This window comes from Carassius auratus, chromosome 1 (assembly GCF_003368295.1).
Source record: "Carassius auratus strain Wakin chromosome 1, ASM336829v1, whole genome shotgun sequence".
Lineage (NCBI taxonomy): Eukaryota > Metazoa > Chordata > Actinopteri > Cypriniformes > Cyprinidae > Carassius > Carassius auratus.
The window spans coordinates 32,252,334-32,274,416 of record NC_039243.1 but is presented as its reverse complement, the minus strand read 5'-3'; the positions used below and the strand labels follow the sequence as shown (position 1 = coordinate 32,274,416).

Here is a 22,083-nt window from a genome sequence, read left to right as displayed (position 1 = left end):
ATCACACAAGGAATGGTGGAACTGTTTGGACATGATCGCTCTTCCCCCCAAGTTGCAGTGCACTTGAAAATAGGAGAATAGAAAAAATAACAACTTAAATAATAAAAAAATATTGTATTCGATAAATGAGGGCTGGTGATAGTTTAGGTATTATATTGTAATATATTTTGTTATATAATCGATTAGATTATTAAAATAATAATGTGCTTTTTATATAGCATTTTGATATTCTTTTGAAATGTGGTGATTTTTTTAAAGCCTAAATTATACATTTTACATTTTATAAATTTTATGTCAATTGAAATATCTTTTAAGAACATATTTAATTCAAATTAAATATCAAAAATATAATATAAATTATTATTATTATTTCTTATTATTAAATGTATTTCTTTGTTATGCTATTTCTTATTATATTAGTATTATTTTAATTTTAATTTTATTTATTTATTTATTTATTTAACATTTTGGGGGATTTTTTTTTTTTTTTCTGAAAAATTTCTTCTCCTGATGTCTGATGTTGTCTTGTGTTGTAGTTGGCCTTACACGTGTTGTCATTCCTGGAGCCCAAGGATCTGCTTCAGGCAGCTCAGACGTGTCGTTACTGGCGCATCCTAGCGGAGGACAACCTGCTCTGGAGGGAGAAATGCAGAGAAGAAGGTGATTTCACTGCTTTCAACCAACTCTGCAGCTTTGGAAACTCATGCACCTGTATATTGAACCGAGTGGAATCATGCATTGGATCATTAGCGTCACGTCTGTTTTGCAGGTATTGACGAGCCCTTGTACATAAGGAGAAAGAAGGTTATCAAGCCAGAGTTCACACACAGTCCCTGGAAGAGTGCCTACATTAGACAACACAGAATAGACACCAACTGGAGGAGAGGAGACCTCAGATCACCGAAGGTAGCATCAGTGCGTTATCTGATTAAACATTTAATACTAGCATTTCTGATCATTTTGTAAAGAATCCTCTCTTTCTCTCCTCTGTCCTCTTCAGGTGTTGAAAGGCCATGACGATCATGTGATCACCTGTCTCCAGTTCTGTGGAAACCGCATCGTGAGCGGCTCAGACGACAACACGCTCAAAGTATGGTCTGCTGTTACCGGGAAGGTGAGGTTTCTTTGTAATTAGTTTTCCAAGTACCTTATAAAGTCACTTTTTAACACATAAATGTTTGAATACACTAATTACACACTTAAATACAGATTTGTCAGAAATTTTAAAAACAGCTACATATACAATTTTCAGTTGAAAATCTACTGGAGTAAACTTGATTAAATATTAACAAGTATTTATTTAATATGCACACATTCAATCTTATTTGTATGTTTAATATTTAAAAAACCCAAAACGTTTCTAATCGTGCTATATTCAGTAAGATTAACATTATACCAAATTTTAAATTCCAAACGGCTGTATTTGAGAAAAAAGTTGAGTAGTTTGCATTACTGGATATTTTAAAGTGTCTGTTGTCAGATATTAAATCTTTTGCTAGTTTCATCTTACCTTGCTCTCTTTCAATGTCACACTGCACATGCTGGAATAGTAAGCCCCGCCTACTTTGATTTGATTGGCCAGCTCAATCAGTTTGACATTGACGAGCGCCTAAGAACAAACAGTGGTCTGCATAATGGAGCGCAGCATATTCTTGTACATGTTTTTAGATATCTGAGGTATGAGCAGCTGTATCCTCTCTCTCTCTCTCTCTCTCTCTATCTCCCCCGTTCCCTTTCTCCTGCGCTTTAAGGATTCATTGCACTAGCTGATGCTGTGACACGGTCCTTGTGCTGCAGGTTTATTGCAGTTGTGAAATAATGTGTGTGTGGTTCACACATCATCCAGCGCTGGCCTTTCCGTCCTTTCCTCGTCCTGCATCTAACGAAATCTCTTTTTTTTAATGTTCGCATCCTCTCTGTGACTCTCACTATTCTGTTTTACACAAAAGATGATCTCAAATCATTCCCAACGTTATCAGCCTTTAAGCTTCTGTGATTTAATCTTTGGCATGCATTGATTGGCTCGTGCCTCATCACAGCAGAGACGTGATTGGTTCAGCGGTAAAATGCCGTCTGATGAGAGACATCATCATTGTAGCATGATTAGGGTCATCGCTGTATCTGTGGCAGGATGGCTTTTTGTTCCCATCATGCAGTGCTGTTTGAGAAAGAAGCACCAGCTTGAAACTGCTTGTAAAGCTTGGATCAGCTTCTGTTGCCTAGAAATATCCAAATATCCAATATCCAAATTCTTTCAGAAAGTGTTAGAACAGGGATTTGTCCAATTAGAGAGTGAGCAAGCCATTTTACTGTGAAAATATATATGTATGCATTAGGGGTGTAACGGTTCACAAAATTCACGGTTCGGTTCGATACGATACACTGATGTCACGGTTCGGTTCGGTTCGGTTCGATACGTTTTAGATACAGCAAAATGTAAAAACATCTCAACTTTTCAGAATGCCGCAAGCGCACCGCGGGTCATGTGACAAGAACCAACCAATCAGCTTCATCCTTTCCCGTAACAACGTTGAGAGCTCAGCCAAGATGTAGGAACAGCTGATCATAGTTGTATATGGATTGCAATTTTGAAATAAATTCAGTAGCAGAGCTACTGCAAGCGATTTTTAGAGCTGCAAATCCATTTATCCTTCGCTGAAATTTCCGCGTCTCATGGAGAGAGCACGTCATTGTTGCTTAGCAAAGACAGACGCCTCAGGAGAAAGACGCGCTTAGCGTTTTCCACGCGTTTTTAGGAGCGATATGTGAACGGCCCCTAAGGCGCTCGCTCACTCAGCACGCGCTGAAGGCTCGTTGCAAAATGTCTAATGCATTTAACAGACCAGAAATATAAGATCCTAAAATAACCAACAGGTCTGGTGTTTGGGTTGGATTCCCTGTAAGCTATAGTGTCTAAATGCTGCAGGGATAGTTTGCTGCGTGCATGTTTCTCCTTTTTTTCGTCTTTTCCCAGATAGTACTGACGCATATATCCCAGATATTCCCGCTGTTTTTTTTTTTTTTTTTTTTTTATTCCCGCTGGTGTACCCTGTCATGTTGCAGATGCGACATACCGTTGTTTTTTTATCCACCACTCTCTTGCCATCACCATTATAGCTTAAAGGGAATCCAAAGTGCACCCAAACACCAGACCTGTTGGTTATTGGAGGATCTTCTCATTTCTAGTCTGTTAAACGCATTGGCTATTTTGCAACGAGCCTTCAGCGCGTACTGAGTGAGCGAGCGCCTGCTGAGTAGCCTAACATAAACATATAAGATGGTGTTTTTTTCTTCTTCGGGAGTGTCAGGGGTGTTGCCTGTTACGTTGTTTGGGTTATTGGGCTACCTTGTTGAACGCATATCATTATATTTCTTTCTCTCTCTTTTTTTTTTTTTTTCAAATATAATTAATTACTCCAACGAACCGTTCGGTATACATAATGCGTACCGCGTACCGAACCGAAAGCGTCGTACCGAACGGTTCAATACGAATACGCGTATCGTTACACCCCTAGTATGCATGTATATAAAGTGTTTTTAAAAAGTGTCTTTTGTTCATCAAGTCTGCATTTATTTGACCAGAAATTCAGTCAAATTATAAAATATTATTACCAGTGTTGTAGTCGAGACCAGCTCATTCGAGTCCGAGTCCAGATCGAGTCCAGAGAGGGTCGAGTCCGAGTCAAGACCGAGACCAGAGAGACTGGGTCTCAGACAAGACCTATAGAAATCTTCAAGAGTATGTAAAATGTTAGGTGGAAACAATAAAGGGTAAAAGGGCCACATAGTATGTGGTGTAAAGTTAATTTTATTAGTATTATGAATTGTTACTTGTCAATATTAAGTGCTCATTTTCACATAACATCGTTGTACCACTATACACATCCATATAACCTTTCTAGTAAACATAACATTACTGTATGACTCTATATTGTAATTCTACATAACACTTCTAGTACAAGTAACATAACTGTACCACTATACCTGTAAATGTTCAACTGTAACAGCTTTTACATAACTTTTAACCTTGAAGCTTAACTAATGACTGCTAATATCCTTACAATGGCTTGGATTATGTTCACTTTAGATGTTGTGAAGATTACAGATGGGCAACTGTAGTATTACAACTACTTTTCAAAAAAATAAGTGAGGAGACCATCCTTCTACCCAACCAAGCATGATGTGGTCTCATGATCAATCCACCCAGACTAAAAACTCTCTCTATTGGTGCAGAGGAAGCAGGGACTGACAACAGTCACCATTTTATCACTTTCTGTAACAGCATCGGATAATCTAATGCTAATTTCCCTGGATGGTGCGTTTTAAGGGTAAAATACACACTAGTCGAAGTTTTTTTTAGTTACGGAGGGCATACACACAAGAGCCGACTGACTGTCCAGGAAAATTTCATCCAAAAGTGTGTATGTGCCAGGGGAAGAAAGCTGGATGAAATGCCATATAAGTTCAATGCATTCTGTCAGACATTTTGGGGGGGGGGGAGATGTTTAGTGTTGAGACAGTCAGTCTGTGTCTGTATTCATTATATAATTTAATTAAACGATTTTTTTTTTTTTTCTGTGACCATTTTGTCCTACTTTGTAAAAAATAACACAGTTGAGAGAAATAATGTAGCATTGTGGCTTTCTGGAAAGCGGGATCACTACAGGCGGATGGGAGGAGGGTAACTTAAGGCCGGTGACACACTGGCTGCGGGGCTTCTCTGCTGCGTGCCAGAAGCGTGGTGGCTGCTTCGCGTTTTCTGTCTTTACACACCAGAAGCGTGCCTGCACGCGGCGCTTGGCGCACTGCTGCTGCTGTAGGAGACATAGAGGGAGGGCGCCGAAAAACCAGGCTCTTGTCTTCATGACAGCAATATCAACTTTTTTTTTTTTTTACACACCTACTGATAGGACAAAATAGAGTATGTTTGACAGGTGCAATATTTGAAAATCGATCATTATTAATTTATTTTCTAAATTGCATTTATATCTGAATTTATGCCAACCTACAGACTTTCAAATATCAAAATGTCATGAATTAATATGTATTTGTGTACAAAATGACATATCTTCCTAGTATATTTTGCCTGGAAACGCTTCCAACATGCACGCGTGTCACGTTAAAAATATGCGTCGGTTCTATTTCTAGCATGCACGGGTTTTCCGCGCGTCTCACGCAGGCAGTCTGCAAGATCTAACCTGTTAACATGGGAGCCGAATTAAAAACAGACACGCCACGCAGCTGAGACGCTTGCGCCACACATCCAGTGTGCTGCTGGCCTAACGTCTCACGTCAAAAGAAAATCACCAGTCATTGGATGTGTCAATCAATTTCAATTTAACATCAATTCAAATAAACATTAACAATACAGTAATAATCATGAAATATTTTGATTGGGACTCGAGTGGACTCGGGCATAAGTCCGATTCCTAATATGTTCGAGTCCGAGTCAATACCGAGTCAAAATGCACACGAGTCCATGACAAGACCGAGACCATTAAAATACGGTCTCGAGACCGAGTCCAAGACCGAGTCCGAGTCTCGAGTACACAACACTGATTATTACCCTTTAAAATAACTGGTTTCTATTTTAATATACTTTAAAATATAATTTATTCCTGTGATTTCAAAGCTGAATTTTCAGCATCATTACTTTAGTGTCATATTATCTTTTATAAATCATTGTAATATGCTGGTTTATTATCGATGTTATAAACAGTAGTGCTGCTTTATTTGTTTTAAAAAAAATTATCCTAAGATAATTTTTGGGATTCTTTGATGAATAAGGTAAAAATGGACAGCATTTATTTAAAATGGAAATCTTTTGTAACAATAGAAGTCTTTTTTTACATAAGTTTAACACATTCTTGTTGAACAAAAGCATCCATTTCTTAAAAAACAAAAACAATGGTAGTGTAAATTGTTACTAAAGATTTCAAATTTCAGTAAATGCAGTTCTTTTTAACTTTTTATTTATGAAAGAATCCTGAAAAAAGTATCAAATACTCCTAAAAAAAATATGAAGCAGAAAAAACATTTCCTATATTGGTAATAAATCATCATACTAGAATGATTTCTGAAGATTATGTGACACTGAAGACTGGAGTAATGATGCTGAAAATTCAGCATTGCATCATAGGGATAAATTATATGTTAAAGTAGATTAAACTATAAAAACATTATTTTAAATTGCAATAATATTTTACAATATAACTTTTTTTTCTCTATTTCTGATCAAATAAATGCATCCTTGATGAGCAGAAGAGTCTTCTTACTGATCCCAAACTTTTGAACAGCAGTGTAAATGTATTTGTAGTTATAAAACCATTTGTATTTGTAAGTGTGCAGCTGGCTCCTTGATGGAAATCACAATTAATAAGTAGTATAGCTTTTTAAAATACAAAAAAACATAGATAATCTTAAACTAAACAAAAATATCGGCATCGAATGTAATTTAATATCGGCTAATAAATTAAATATCTAAAATAAATTGTATAGATAAACAAATATATATTTTACTTCAATATTTAAATATAATTTATATAAGATAATTATATGGTATAATTAGATATATCACAATTATATATATATATAATTATACCATATGATTATCGGCTGATATCGGCACTGTGTTTTGACATGTATAGAGTTTTGAGTCTAGATTTAAATGTCACTAGTGTTTTAGCACATCTGATCTGATATAGTACATCCCTAAAATGAAAAAGAATATAGTTGGGTGAATAGTGTCTCAAGTCTGATGCAATGAGTCCCTTGGCACAAACTGTGTCCAATTAAACAGGAAATACTGTGTCCTTTGAAGCGCCTGTCAGAGGAAGTAGAACAGTGACGCCGGAGACAATGGGATTTAGTGCGACTGCTTTTCTTCTGCTGTATTCCTCCTTACTTTCTGTACATTTCTGCGCTTCACTCAGCTGTTTGAGTGCTTTAATAACGTGCATTGCCTCTCTGAATCTATGGATGTGTCCCTCTCTATCCTCAGTTTCACTGCTTTGTTCCTCTCTTTCTACTTCTTCTACAGTCTTCTTGACCTCGGGTCTGTTTACTTCTTCCTCTCGCTACACTTCAGTTCACCATTTAAGTGCTGTAAACCCCAGGAGCTCACGGACAGATACTCATCCTCTGAGACTAAACCTTCTCGGGTTGGAATCGATAACAGATCTAGATAAATAAGCTCCTGTGGGTCATGGGTCGTGGATTTGTAAAATCACCAACCCCCCCATGTACACACATACTCACTCACAAACCTAGTTTGACCTGAAGAATGACATTGTGTGCTTTCTCTTTGTTATTTTGGTTCGATGTCTCATTGTTCAAGTTCCTCTCCGTTCTTTGCTCTGATATTGTCTGAGGATAAAGCCAGCCAAAGAATGTCATAGTGAGAGAATAGTTCTCCGTTCTCATTAAAACACCATTTGCTGTTTTCACTCATTTTATTGGAGACCGTTTTGAGTATATGGATTAAAACCTTTTGCTTCCTTTTCACAAGCAAAGACATTTCTGACCAAAAGGGCTATTTGCTGCAGTCCATCTGTTGGAAGCAGCAGGTTTCTTTCTGTGTAGGTACGAAGATGCCCTTCACTGCTGATCTGAGACCAGATTAACAGCTTTTCCAGTAATAGATGATGTTTATTAAGAGCTGGCACCACTGCCATCATGGAGTGGTTCCCTCTTTCTGTAGAAGTGAATCATGAACAACTTGGGGCGTTGCTAAAAGTAGCTGTTTAATTAAAGAGATTCCTTTTATGCACATTAAAAAGCAGTCGTTTTGGCTGTTTTCTTTTTGAACGATAATAATTTAAATAATTAGATTTTTTTTAGTTCTCGGAAATTATTAGTTTAACTATTTATGAAGCATGAGCTTCAAGAAATCACAGAGAAGTACTTTTCCACTCTTCACGCAAACTGGTTATAATTTTTAACTTAAGAATCTGCCCATAAGAGTCATGAACCTTGCATGTGAAGATAATTCACAAGACGTGTTTTCTTGCCATTACATACATACTTACATACTTTTATAAGCATTCTTGAGATACAGAAAGGTGCTATATGGAAAGAAAAAAAAATATTATTTTTAGTTTTTTTTTTTTTCACAGGAACACTAGCATAATTAGTTAATGTATACTGGTAGACAAATTTATATCTCTGTATTGTTAGTTTTATAGTGCACTCCTCTATCATTATCCAGACAGGAAAATAAGTAGTTATGTCTGAGCCACACCTGATATGAACAGTAGATCTAGATCAGATGGGCGTGTCTTGGATTACAGACCATCTTCTCCTGCACTAGCAATGATAATGCTATTACTGGCCTCCTTCCATAGAACATGAATGGGCCTCATGCTGTGTGTAATAGGAAAGTGATTTTGCGGGAAGATTAGGCTCTAACTCAGCATCCGGCTCATTTGAATGCGTGCCATGCTTGAGGATGTGTACAAGCACGATAAGGGTCTGATGAGGGATGAAATGTGTCTGAAACATAAGCAAAGAGATGAGTTGTTTTGAATTAGCATCTAGTTAAAAATCGTGGCTTCTATAGTCAATGTTGTCTCCATGCATGACCATCAAAAACGACACCGCTCAGATTAGCTGGGAAATAGTTGAGGTGTTTTTGAGATTTGCACCAACTCACAGATTATATTTATCTCACTGGGAGCTGTCGGACTCATTCGCAGTCGAAAAGGATTCATGCTAAAACTTCAGAGACGTTCACCAGCACTATGAAGCAATGGAGGTTTCCTCTGGACGGTCATGCCTGACATCTTAGTTTTCAGTGACACTTGGCCAACATCTTTCTCTTCTGTCACATCACAAGCAGCCCTGGGCTGAGACGTCTTTAATCTTTCTTCTCTGAGATGTGTCGAAAGGATTTACCCACAGTTCCTTTCACCTGTGTGGTGATGAGTGGCGTGGAAAGTCTTGGTGTCCACAAAAGCTTATGTGGATGCTTTAAAAATAGAACTAACAGGCTTTTTTTCACTGTGCTTAGTGTTTCTTACTTGCAGTTTTGAAAGGGAAACCTGCTCTGACAGAAGTGTGATTTCCAGGTTTGGAAAGTTAAGGGAAATTAACGAAATCACCGAAAATTCTGCTATTAATGGAAATGTTTTTTTTTATGAAAGATTTATTTGGTTAACATTTTTCTCTTTTATATATGATCTCTAATGTAATAAATATGATATCTTTGCACATCAAAAGAGTTTTTTAGGATTAATTTTTAGCATAGTAGTTATAATAATAATTATTATTATAAATCAACTTGATTTAGAACCGTCACTGTTTATATTGCACTTCTTTCAAAAGTGTGTTTTCCAGGCCTGGAAAAGTCATGGAAATTAATATAATGCTTAAAAGTCAAGAGAAATGCTGTATTATAGAATATTTAGTTCCTTAATTTTCTCTATACAATCTCTAATATCTTTATAGATGGATAGCTCGGAAAAGTTTGGAAGAAATACTGCTAGAGAGTTACAGTTGGAAACTGATCATAAACATCATCAATGCTTATGTCATTAAATATTCATGAGCTTGTTGTACCATTTAGTTTCAGACTAAAAAGACTAGAATAAAGTAGCAACTGCGTTATGTTTATACGATATTTCAGAAGATTTAAGATGACGAGCAGATTTATTAGCACAGACGATCTAGCAAGTATTAAAGCAGTGACGTGCATGCTGTGCCCTCATGAATATTCACATAAGAACGTTAACCCGGTGTTTGCAAATGTACAGTGGGAAATCACCAAGCTTTTTCAGGATTAGGGTTAAGTATGAAATGTGTGACACCCTGGGTTTAGATTTGATAGTTTTAAGTCTGAAAGTCCATGAGACTGTTAATGTGATGTTGGAAAGCAGCTCTTTTGGGTCACCTTTTCTGGAGATGTTTATGGCCTGAGTGTGAGAGGGACGTACTGTAGAGAAGAGCCAGGAGGTCACAGGGGGAGAGTATGAGTATATACGATTGCTCATACTGTGAAGAAAGCCCTTCGGCATCCATCCTCCTGTTTACTTCTCCTTTCATCACATCTTTCAGTCATCCTAAAGCCTTTGGCTCCATTTCACGCTTTCTCCCCTAATTTTCGCTTCTCTATTCCGCTTTTAATTTCCTGCGACTCTCTCCTCCCCCTCCTTCTCTCCAGCCATGACTCAGACTGCACCTTTGGCTGACCACCAACTCCTTGACATGCAGACTGCAGCACTCCTGCTCAAACCCTCCATCCACTTCTGCATCAGAGAAACAAACACACCCAGCCGGAGATTGGTGCCTTGTGCTGATCCTGCAAATCATATATTATACAAAATATATCTAAATGATGTTGAATCAGCAAAAAACCTCTTGAGGCCTGATGGTCTTGACAACCCCGTTAAGTATATGTAAATTGATTGGGACAACATCAAGTCTCCCCTGTGCAGAGATTATAAACAATTTGTATGTTATTGTCTGTTATTAGTTTTATCGGCAGGGCATATCGGCATCATATCGGTCGCATACCGATATTTGTGTTTTAAGCCTTTATCAGCCAATTGATGTTCCGATAATATTGTGCATCCCTATTTTTATAATCAACTTTGGTCAGACCTCAGATGTCTTTTTGAATGGTCTGTCTTTCCCATAAGGCTTGGTACCAATTTGGTTAAGTGATGTAATATGCTAGTGACGGCATTACAAGGGTTTGTTCTCACTAGACTCTGTTTACCAATCTACTTATGCAAATATCCATCAGCAATTTATTGGCCCTAGAAGACGTTTTGTGCTCATGAGAACCATTCCGTCGTTATGGCACACTATAATTTGCTTTGTTTACCTTGTATACCCTTCTTTAACTCCTTTACAGAGCCCAGACTCAACAGCTTTACTGTATTTAACACACAGATGTTCTTCAAACTACAGTTCCCACAAAACATTGTAGTCAGTGGTTTGATAATGAAAAGCTTTAATAGCAGCGCTCTTCCAGATGGCAGAGGACATTTTTGGTATGAAAATAGGAGAGTTGGCAATGGAAACAGCTGCTCAAAACAGTCTGCTCGCCATCTGAGACATTAATTGGTCTGCCAATCCCGCCCAATCAGAGATACAGTGGCTTTCTAAACATTAACAAAGGGGTTGAAATGCGACCACATGCACAATATGAATTTTTGGAAGAAGAATAAACAAAACGAGCACTGGTACTTTACACCACCCTGGCCAGAATTTGCACAGTATTTTCTTGCCTAAGATTAGATGTGGACTGTAAAATCAATGGAATTTGGAAGGAATTTAAACCTCGATCCTTGGCTTCAAACGTTTCCCACCAGATACTCAAACGGAATGCTAATCTCCATGCCTCATGGGTGCCATAGACTTGCTCTTTTATGGGTTTTGAACAGGCAGATAAACAGACACCTAAGCCATTTGGTTTCAAAGGTCCTCTTCCAGACACAGCCTGAGCAGGCTGTAATCGCCTGAGAACACGGCCTGAACGTTTGCCGTGCTCGCCAGCATTATTTAAACCACCTCGGCATTCCATGGGAAAGATCCATCGCCTTAGTAACACATACTCATTATGGAACACAACACCTCATGCATAATGCAGTAAGAAGTACATTAATATTCATGATTAAACCCCCTCCCATTTCTCTCTGGCACGTCTTGGACACTTCAAACATGAGTGGAGTAGCTTTTGATCACAAGATGATAAGAAATAGTCTTTGGGCACGTTTTAACACTGATTGTTCAGAGATGACATCCCTGTTGTTCTTCCAGTCCCCTTGTAGAGCCTTTCTGCTTTTAACCCTTTCTTTTACCATCCAATTTGTAATTTTTGCTAGTACAGTAATGGTTTGAAATGACTGTTAATTGATTTGATTTCCTCTTTTGTTCCATCAACCGCCACATGCAGGGATGGAACAAAGCAAGACGTGTTAAAACGCTCGAAAGCCTTTTGAGTTTTTTGGAGCTTTGGTCACCGCTTCTAAAGATTAATGATGCATTACAGTTGATCATGATCCAGATGGAGACGGAAATAGGAGCAGCTGCATTATGAATTACTCTTTCCCATCTCCTGGGTTTATCACCCATGCTTTTATCGGTCATGGTTCAGAGGTTAAACCACCTTTGACACTTGTGACGCTTTCCACTTGCCTCATAAAACGACAAAATTGACCAAAAGCACCTTTGATTCAGTGTTTGAATCTGAAGTTAAATTGAATTTGGCTTAATTATATTTAGAGGAAATGGCCCTTAGCTTTATGGATTATTCTAATGGAATTCTCTCATCGTGCTGATCAATATGTAATATATCATATGAAATCAAGAGTGTTTTTTTTTTCATTAATGCTTCTTTGAACAGACTGTAGAGTTATTTGATGTATGTTGATAAGCAGAAGTTGTCTTGGGTAAAGGTCAAAGTGATGGATCCGAGTGCTTATAATTAGTGCTGGCATTGGGGAATTAATATGCAATCTTTTTCTTGTAGTTTCAAGTTGTTTTATTTATAAAGCACATTTAAAAACAGCATGCATGGCTGACCAAAGTGTTGAACAATACATAAAACAAAAGCATTGGGCAGATCACATATTAATAACACAAGCTCACAACAAATAGAATGCAGAACATAAACATTTTATTTTTATTTTAAAGCAGTTATGACCTATCTAGCAGTCTAGGTTTAATTTTAAGGTTTAATCTTGGAGAGAAGACTTAACTGAAAAAAACAAGAGCTAATCACCGCATTTATTTGTTTGTCAAATTTGGGCTACAATCCCAAAACTTGCCTAAATTCTTAACATAGCATGAAGAAAGGGGAGCAAGGTAGTCTAGGTCAATACTTCTACTCCCAGAGTTTTCATGGGGACCAAAGTCTATGACCTTGGTTTTAGATTCATTCAGTTGTTGAAAGTTGTGAGAGAACCACATTTTTACTTCAACTATGCACGCGGAAAGATATTTCATAGCAGTAGGTTTATTGTGATTCAGGGCTAGATTAATTTGGATATGCTGTGAAATGATATGCCATGCTTTCTGAAAATAGAGCTCAAAGAAAGTAAATACAGGGAAAAGAGAACAGGTCCGAGGATTGAACCCTGTGGCACTCCACAAGAAAGTTGAGCTGGCAACAAAGAAAAGTTACCCAGTCTGACAGAAAAACGTATATTAGTTACATTTTATTTAAACCAATTAGGGAGAGTTCCCTAGATGCCCACATAACATTGTAGACAGGATAAGAGAATATTATGATCAGCTGTATCAAAATCTAAGTTTAGGTCTTAAAGTACTAGGATCACAGAGTCGCCAGAGTCAGTCGCTAAAAGTGTATCATTTAAAGATCTGTAATAAAGCAGACTCAGTGCTGTGCAGAGACTTAAAACCAGACTGAAAGTTTTCAAAAAAACTGTTCTGAGCTAAGAAAAGACTGTAGTTGAATAAGCACAGTTTTTTCCAAGACTTTGGTAATAAAAGGAAGAGTCGAAATAGGTCGAAAATTATTAAAATGATGAACATCAAGTGAAGGTTTCTTGAGAAGAGGAGAAACAGTAGGAGTCGCAAAGTAGTTTAGATATGTGTCAATGTATTTCAGATGATTTACCCTTGTATTTGTTCTCTCTTTTTCACCAGTGTTTACGGACGTTAGTTGGCCACACCGGCGGGGTCTGGTCCTCTCAAATGCGAGACAACATCATTATCAGTGGCTCCACAGACCGAACGCTGAAGGTCTGGAATGCAGAGACGGGAGAATGTATCCACACGCTGTACGGTCATACCTCAACAGTGCGCTGTATGCACTTGCATGAGAAAAGGTAACATCTACCACCTTCCAACCCAAGCCACTTTACAGCCAGATGCATGTAGATTACACCACTGCTAGAAATGGACTATTATTTGATATTAATATTAAGTTCAATATTGTTGATAGTGGTATGAATTTAAATATGTTTGGTTGAAATAAACTGAAAGTGGATCGCTGATGTAGAATCAAATTTGGATAAATAACTACCATGAATGAGTTCACTTACTTTCAGTTATTATATAAAGTACTGTATATTAGATCATATTTAATAGCAGCACACAATGCAGGATTATGGGCACAGCACACAGTTCCCATCTGGTTTCAGCTGCACACATTAACTGTGCAGAGTGGATCTTCTTTGATTATTCACATACAGTTGAGATGCATTGCTTCTTTATACTCTGTTGTGAAGCACACGATTGAGTGCCTCTGGGTCTATTGGTGTGCATATATTCCCTTTGTGCCGTGCATGATTGCTTATTTTGTGCAGTGACCTCCGGCTTCATTGAGCAACAACAATAGTAGTTTCTGTTTGTTGCTCTTTGCATCACCAGCATCCATTTTAATGTTCATTTTGCTCATTTAAAAAATATATTTATCAAACCCATGTCCCAAGGTTCTGGTTTTGTAAGCATGCAATGTTTTCCCTTTGATTTATGTAATATTATAAGCAAACACAAGCCTTGAAGGTGCAACTGTCACAGACTGCTATATTAATGCTTGATTGCATTCTTACATTATAAGTTGAGAAAGAAATAATTTAAACTGTTGTATGAAACTTTTAATGCAAGCATGCTACTTTAAGCTGTTGAGAAGTAAAGCAAGTTGTTTTTCTCTCTCAGGGTGGTGAGTGGTTCCCGGGACGCCACGCTACGGGTTTGGGACATTGAGACGGGTCAGTGTTTGCACGTGCTCATGGGTCACGTGGCGGCCGTTCGCTGCGTACAGTATGACGGCCGTAGGGTGGTCAGCGGAGCCTACGACTTCATGGTGAAAGTGTGGGATCCTGAAACAGAGACCTGTCTACACACACTCCAGGGTCACACCAACAGAGTCTACTCCCTACAGGTAAACAGAGACGTTTACGTCCTTCCCCCTGACACACAGATTAATTAGTCTTTTAAAGCAACAGAAAGAATCAAGCCACTTTAGCCTTCTTTCTCTCTGTGGGTCACTGCTCTGTTAATTCTTGATCAGTAAGGAAAGGGATTTCTAAAGCACTGTTTTAAAGGAGCGTGAATCATTCTGTCTATTCTTTTAAAAAGATTTCATGACCCATTCTACTAAGTTTATATGAGCCACCTTCTTCAGTGACTCTGAGTGCTATTAGGTGCTAATAGGATCTGCACAAATTAGCATTTTTAATGTATAATTGCCATCATAAACCGTAACATTACACTCGTTCAAAAGTGCATTTAAAATGCTGTTCATAAATTCAATGAATGCAATACAATACAATACTTTTTTGTATCTTTAATTTCAGGGTTTTTTGTTAAAAAAATATTATAAATGTTTGAAAAACATTTGGCCTCCAAAGTAATGTGCAGAAACATTGGAAATAAAATATTAGATAATTTGACACTGTAAGATTAGTTCAGATTGTAAAATGTCACATGCTACAGCCCACCACAAACTTTAGGAATAAAAAATAAACAATAGGTGAAAAATTACATTCCATGAAAAAAAATAATATATATATGTGCACACATGCATTAAAGGTCTAAGAAAAGTGCTTTGTCAGTTCTTTCCAATCATTGTAAGTCATCAAGTTTAACTTTTGTAGAAAGTGATTCAAAACCATGTAGAAAACCATCATGATTACAAGATTTATTTGGTCAAAGCTTTTAAACAAGATTTTTTGTTATTTGTTGGACAATCGACTTGTCATTGGCCCAGTACTAATCCGCATTAGTCCTGATTTGTTCATATATCCATAATTGTAAGAGCTTTGCTGTAATTACATTAGAAGAATTCAATCAAACATAGTGGCGTTTAATACAATAACAATAGAACGGAGATATGTGTAATTCAGCTTGTGCTGCATCTCATTGTGAAGCGAATCAGATCCCTGTGGTACACAGTACAGCTTTTATTGAATTGTTCTTGGCTTTTATTCTAGACAGAGAATAACTGAGTGTTTAGCCACAGTCATTGTCTTATATAACATGCCATTTATTAATTATCTCCTCCTACAGTTTGACGGCATCCATGTGGTGAGCGGTTCGTTGGACACGTCGATCCGGGTGTGGGATGTAGAGACTGGAAACTGTATTCACACGCTCACAGGTCATCAGTCTCTCACCAGCGGCATGGAGCTCAAAGATAACATCCTGGTCTCCGGAAACGCAGACTCCACCGTCAAGATCTGGGACATCAAGACCGGCCAGTGCCTACAGACACTGCAAGGTGAGCAGAGCGAAGACTTATAAAGTGGATCAGAGATTGAAAAATCACCATGAAATCACTTCTTTTTTTAATATTTTTTAATGAAAGTCCTTTCGTAGACTTTTATATATATTTTTTTACTTTTGTGGAGCCTGAAAACCATTTTGAACAGTAGATATATGAAAAAAATTATTAATTTTGATGCATCACTAAATTATTATAATTTTTTTACATTTGGCATTTTTGGGTGTGTACAGTTCTTTTAAGAGCTTCACAATGCAAAAAAAAAAAAAAATATATATATATATATATATATATATATATATATATATTTTACTGTATTTTTGACTTGTTTTCCCATGCATATAGAAGAATTACTATACATTTACTTGACTTCAGATCAGTCTTGTTTTCTGAAAAATTTTTAAATGAAGTTTTTTTTCTTTCTTTACATAAAAAACATCTGCCAGTGGTGCATAAAAAGTCATCTGGTTTTCCCTTTGAATTAAGATTTTTTATTTATCTTTTTTTAAGCAAAAACTAACAACACTGATAATGTTCCAGAAAACGGGAATTAAATTTTGCTTCTCAAGTAAATTTATATCGATTTGTTTAGATATTTGTACTTGAAAACAAAAAAAGACGAAAATAATAAGAAAATAATTTGAAGATCAGCTCATGGAATCAGTAATCAGCTTATAGTAACTTGATAAAGTGCTTTCCAGTTTTAAATTTCACATTTGAAGTCTTAAATGAATATCTTATGTGCCTCAAGCACTTAAAGCATAAAACAAAACAATACCCATTTTAGATGAAAAATCTTTTTTTTTTTTTTTTACATTTCCACCTCAAATGCATTTGGGTTTCCAAAGATGTATTTATCATGATTACCAGCCTCTCTCTGTGGGATGGCTGATGTGATGAAAGGACTCGTTTGGGGTGCCCAGAGGGTACTAAAGGAGGGGTTGGACCATATACCAGTTTGTAGGCCATTTAATTGGGTTGTTGAGCATTTCCTGTTATCACCTAATGACTCTCGTTTGCCATAATACACAAAAACACACACATTTGACCCCAGACAAGATGCTCAGCTCGGCCGCGGTGCTCTGAAGTGCCAATGCTCAAACACACAGACTCTCTCATTAAAGAAAAGGGACTATTGTGGCACTCTGTGTAGTGTCTTGCACATCAATAGCGAGCGGCCTTCTCATTTACATTCACACAGTTGACTTTAGCGCTCGGCTAATGGGTGTTCATGAAAGAATCCGTGCCTTTGAAATGGAGATTTTTAGTTTGCATTCGCTCGTGAGGTCTAGATGTTTGATATCACGATTAATTTTGTGTATTTGCATGTGATGGTGCTGTAGTGGCCACACTTTAAGGTTCTCACTATTAACTAACTCTGAAGTCAATAACATGCTAATCGGCTGTTTATTAATAATTCGTAAGTTTAGGTGTAGGGTTTAAGATAAAGTCATTTAAAATATGCACATGCAGAATAATGCATTAATATGTGCTTTATAAGTACTAATAAACAGAAAATGTTCTAGTTAATATGCATTCTAGATAAGAGTTCTCTAAAATAACGAGTTATCGTAAATTTAACTTCATAGTTACTTGAAGTTACTTGAATATACAGAGAAGCATTTATGGTAAAGTAAAATATGTGTGTGGTGTATTTAAATGCATTTATTACACATTAGCAATCTATTTTAATTTTAATATAGAATAACAGTATTTTACCGTTTTAATATAGAATAACGGTATTTTACCGTTTTAATATATAATAACTGTATTTTACCGTTTTAATATATAATAACTGTATTTTACCGTTTTAATAACTGTATTTTACCGTTTTAATATATAATAGTGGTATTTTACCGTTTTAATATAGAATAACGGTATTTTACCGTTTTGCTTTAGTATGTTAGTCAACATGTCAAAATAAGTGTTCTTCAAAGCCCAGCAAAAGATTATTAGTTATTATTAGTATCAAAGTGAACTCATCTTATCATTTTAATTGGCTTTTAAATATATACACTATATATATATATTTGTTCACTCTTTAGTTTGGGGACCAAGTCTCACTATTAACTCTCTTAACCCCTAATGTGCTGCTTATTCATAGTTTATTCATGGTGTTTAGGATTAATATGCTCATGCATTAATAAGTGTTTTGAATGTACTGATAAACAGTCGATAAGCGACTAGTTAATAGTGAGAATCGCTGCCTACCAAGATTTGAAAACGCATATATTCAATCTTGTTGAGTTGCACTTCTTTACAAGTGATGCATGTCTGATTTCCTTTATCTCGCTCTCAGGTCCCCACAAGCACCAGAGTGCAGTAACCTGTCTGCAGTTCAACAAGAATTTTGTCATCACCAGCTCTGATGACGGTACGGTGAAGTTGTGGGATCTTCGTACGGGCGAGTTCATCCGTAATCTGGTCACACTGGAGAGCGGCGGCAGCGGCGGCGTGGTCTGGCGGATCCGTGCATCCAATACTAAACTGGTTTGTGCAGTGGGCAGCCGTAACGGCACGGAGGAAACCAAGCTCCTGGTGCTGGACTTCGACGTGGACATGAAGTGATGGAGGTGGGCTTCGACGGCACTCGTTTGGAAAACCGGGAGCAGCCTGCTGCGCCAGGACCGATCACTCATGGCATCTCCATCTCCCTGTCGTGCCACGGTCCACGACTGCAGCCACAGTCCCGTTCACCTTCCGAGGTGCACACGCTCACAGCATTCTGGGAAGGAAACTGACAAAGAAGGACTTGGGAAGTCCCTTTTCCGATCACTCAAGGCGACCTCGCAGAGACTTGTTCGCTCAAGCCTGACTGAAGTTCACACACTTATGTACAAACATTTGTTTTAGTTTTTTGAACCAAACAGTCGACACTGTATACATGAGACGGACACGGAGTGATACACAGTGTACACAAAAGTAACTTTAATGGAGAAAGATCAGAGCTTTGTACTGTGGGAGTGATTCAAGAGAGAGAAAGGAAGCCAATTTTGTCAGTCCTCATCAACCTCAGCACACGCCAAATATCCCAATCCTCCTCATGCGTTGAATTTTTATTTTGTATCCGTTTCTTTTTCCTTCACAATCTTGGTTTCGCGTCAACAGCTGTGAATTAAAGTTTTGTGCTTTCTTTTCAAGTTCAGATCTTTTTGTTTGTTTGTTTCACAATCCTCCCTCTGTTGCAAACAACAGGTTTCAGTATTAAGCTAAACCCACTCTGCTGTTTCACACCTTTATGGGATTTTATTTTGTAATTATAATTTTTTTTTTGCTATTCAGTACTCTCTCTGGATTCGGAGATGACCTGCGTTCATTATGTTTTTCAACCGTTCTGTTCTCATTAGCTCATCAGTGCTGGTGCTCTGCGGGAACTGGGAATGTTTTCCCATAAGCTCCTGGGAAAATGCCCCCCCCCCCTCCAGTACTGTCCATCCCAGTGGCCAAACTGGATTTTATGCTGCTAGACTCAAAGAAAACTAAAGTGGATCTTTAACTGGCTGTGACGTTTTAGTCCCAGACGACATTCTAAACAAAAGTGACTTGTGGAGTTTGAACTGATAAAAACGCCACAAACAAACGTACCAACAAAAGCAAGATATTGAAAAAAACAGCTTTTTTGCCACTGAAACTTGAGCCAAATGTGCCTCTACGAGGCGTAGAGGAGGGAGAATGTCTGACAGAGACGGGTTTGTCTGCTGAGATGAAACGCCGGACGAATAAAAACTATTTTGCGAGCACGACTGGGTGTGTGTGTGTGTGTGTGTGTGTGTGTGTGTGTGCAGGTGTGTGTTGAGCAAATTATTCACACATTCCTTGAGACAAAACCTCTGTCATCCTTGAAATGTATGCTTCGACGAAAAAGAATCCCGAGATTGTTGGAACCGACGTAAAGTTACCGAAGAAAAAGGTGGTCTTCGTGTACAGAGATGCACATCTGATTACATCTTAAGTGCTAGAGCTCGCCTGCTTCTGTTGGTGACGCTCTCATGGGTTTTGTTTTGCTTCGTTTTTGTTTTTCTGAATGGTCATAACTCCAGACATAACTCATCCGTAGCCAAACGATTCGTCTCATCCTCCAAGTCACACAACTCAAGCTGAACTGTGAAAGTGGTTTAACACTGTATATTAAAGGAAAAACAATCTTGTTCTTTCACCTGTTTTTTTTTTCCCCCCGTTTAATTTATAATCTGGTTTGAGAAATCAGATGTTGGAGCTGTTTTGTTTTATTTTTCAGTTTGTGTAAACTGTCTGGCATAACAGACAGATAAAAAAAAGAAACCTTAAAGGGATTGTGTATTTGTTTGATTCATTTAGAAATTTTATTTTCTTATAACTTAAGTGCAATAAAATGTGGGTTTTTTCTTTGTTCATTTCAACGATTTTGGTTGTCTGTGTTTCTCAGTGTGTGTGAAAGTGTCTCATGTGTCCAATAAAGCTTCTATAGTTTTTTCTGCTTAAGAAAAAGGCAGTGCATCCATGGGGCTTAATGTGATATTCATTAAAAGAAGGCAGAATAGCTTCTCAAGTCTTCTAGACAGGGTGACATCTCTTCTCAAGAGAATGTAAGTATGAGCTCTTAGACTTAAGCAAAGGTTTGAAAGTCGAGGGATGATGTGTTTCTCTCGATCTATTGCAGAATCATCCTGCCTAAAGCTGAAGGATGTTCACCGCCTGCTTGAAAACTCAACACTACAAGTCAATAATGGGTAATGGAGAAAAAAAAGTCATACTGTAGCTTGTTTATTATGCTCTATGCACTTAAAAAAAATACTGTGGGAAGATTTCTGGATACTAACCACCATAATGATGATTTAAAAATAAAACTCTGAAAATATAATCTACAAATAAGATATATATTTAAAAAAAAAACACATTTTATTACATGCATTCCTTTCTGGTCTTTGAATCTGATTGGCTGATAAGAGTGCGATACTGATGCTCAAATCTGCTTTAATTTGATAAATAATAGTTTAAAGAGATTTTTAGACAAGAATGTTCTTGTTAAGACTTCAAATATGTGTTTTATTAATAAAGATAACGTCTATTTAAAAATGTACTTTAACGTTTTGGGAGCTCCAGGGCGTCAGCAGCCGTTCAGCGCTCATGAACCATGAAACATAATTCGTAAAATGCTTTTTTTATTGAAAGAGACTGAAACTGAAGTTATTTTTACTCTTAAAAAAAGCTTGTAAGACGAAGTTAACAGATCCCGGGATCAGTGCTGTCATCGGAAATCAGATGAAAGATACTACGACAAAGATATCGCTTTCCTCAGCGGACATACAGACTAATGTTTTACTGTAAATATGAGATCTGAAGAACGAATGCTGTATCTGGTGCAGATAATCACTCTCTCAGTCCATATCTTTCATCATAATACTCTACATGTAATACAATAACGTTCCAATGAATCAATTCAACGTTCCTTTGTTACTAAACTACTACAGTAATGTTCCTGAATTATTAACAGATCTTGAGCTCAGCTGTTAAACTGTCAAACAAACTGACTGTTAATAAGCAGTAAATTAGGAGTTTAATGAGACAAAAGTCAGAGTGAATACTTAACAGTGAGAATCTGTACCTAATCTAAAGTGTAACAATATATGTGTGTGTAATATAATGTGCATTTCCATCATAAGTTTGGTCTTAAAATTCATATAAAGTAGTATATTTAACTGGTTTATATCTGTGGACACCCTGCAATATTTTTTATACTAAAGTTGGCTTTGCTTGTTGTAAAGTTTGAAAAAAAAAAAAAAAAAGGAAAGGAAAAAGAAAAATGCCTAAAGCATTGGTTATTTTGTTATGAAGCAGATCGTTTTTATATATCTTAAACATAATATTTAATTCACACACACATTAAAAAAAAGTATTTTTAAGTAACATTT

At 37.2% G+C, this 22,083-nt stretch overlaps 1 protein-coding gene across 3 annotated transcripts in view; it reads left to right on the top strand.

Annotated features, from left to right (window-relative positions):
* Window positions 1-20,469, top strand: part of LOC113107870 (F-box/WD repeat-containing protein 7-like) — a 103,664-nt gene extending 83,195 nt beyond the window's left edge. For 2 of the 3 annotated variants that reach the window (XM_026270680.1, XM_026270689.1), the window contains exons 5-11: window positions 537-660; window positions 770-906; window positions 1,001-1,114; window positions 13,612-13,793; window positions 14,626-14,851; window positions 15,979-16,189; window positions 18,492-18,760. In XM_026270680.1, the coding sequence (XP_026126465.1) occupies window positions 537-660; window positions 770-906; window positions 1,001-1,114; window positions 13,612-13,793; window positions 14,626-14,851; window positions 15,979-16,189; window positions 18,492-18,760 (1,263 nt within the window). Of the gene's footprint in view, window positions 1-536; window positions 661-769; window positions 907-1,000; window positions 1,115-13,611; window positions 13,794-14,625; window positions 14,852-15,978; window positions 16,190-18,491 lie in introns of all 3 variants that reach the window. The other variant, XM_026270671.1, reaches the window with a different exon arrangement.
* The last annotated feature ends 1,614 nt before the right edge of the window (window positions 20,470-22,083 follow it).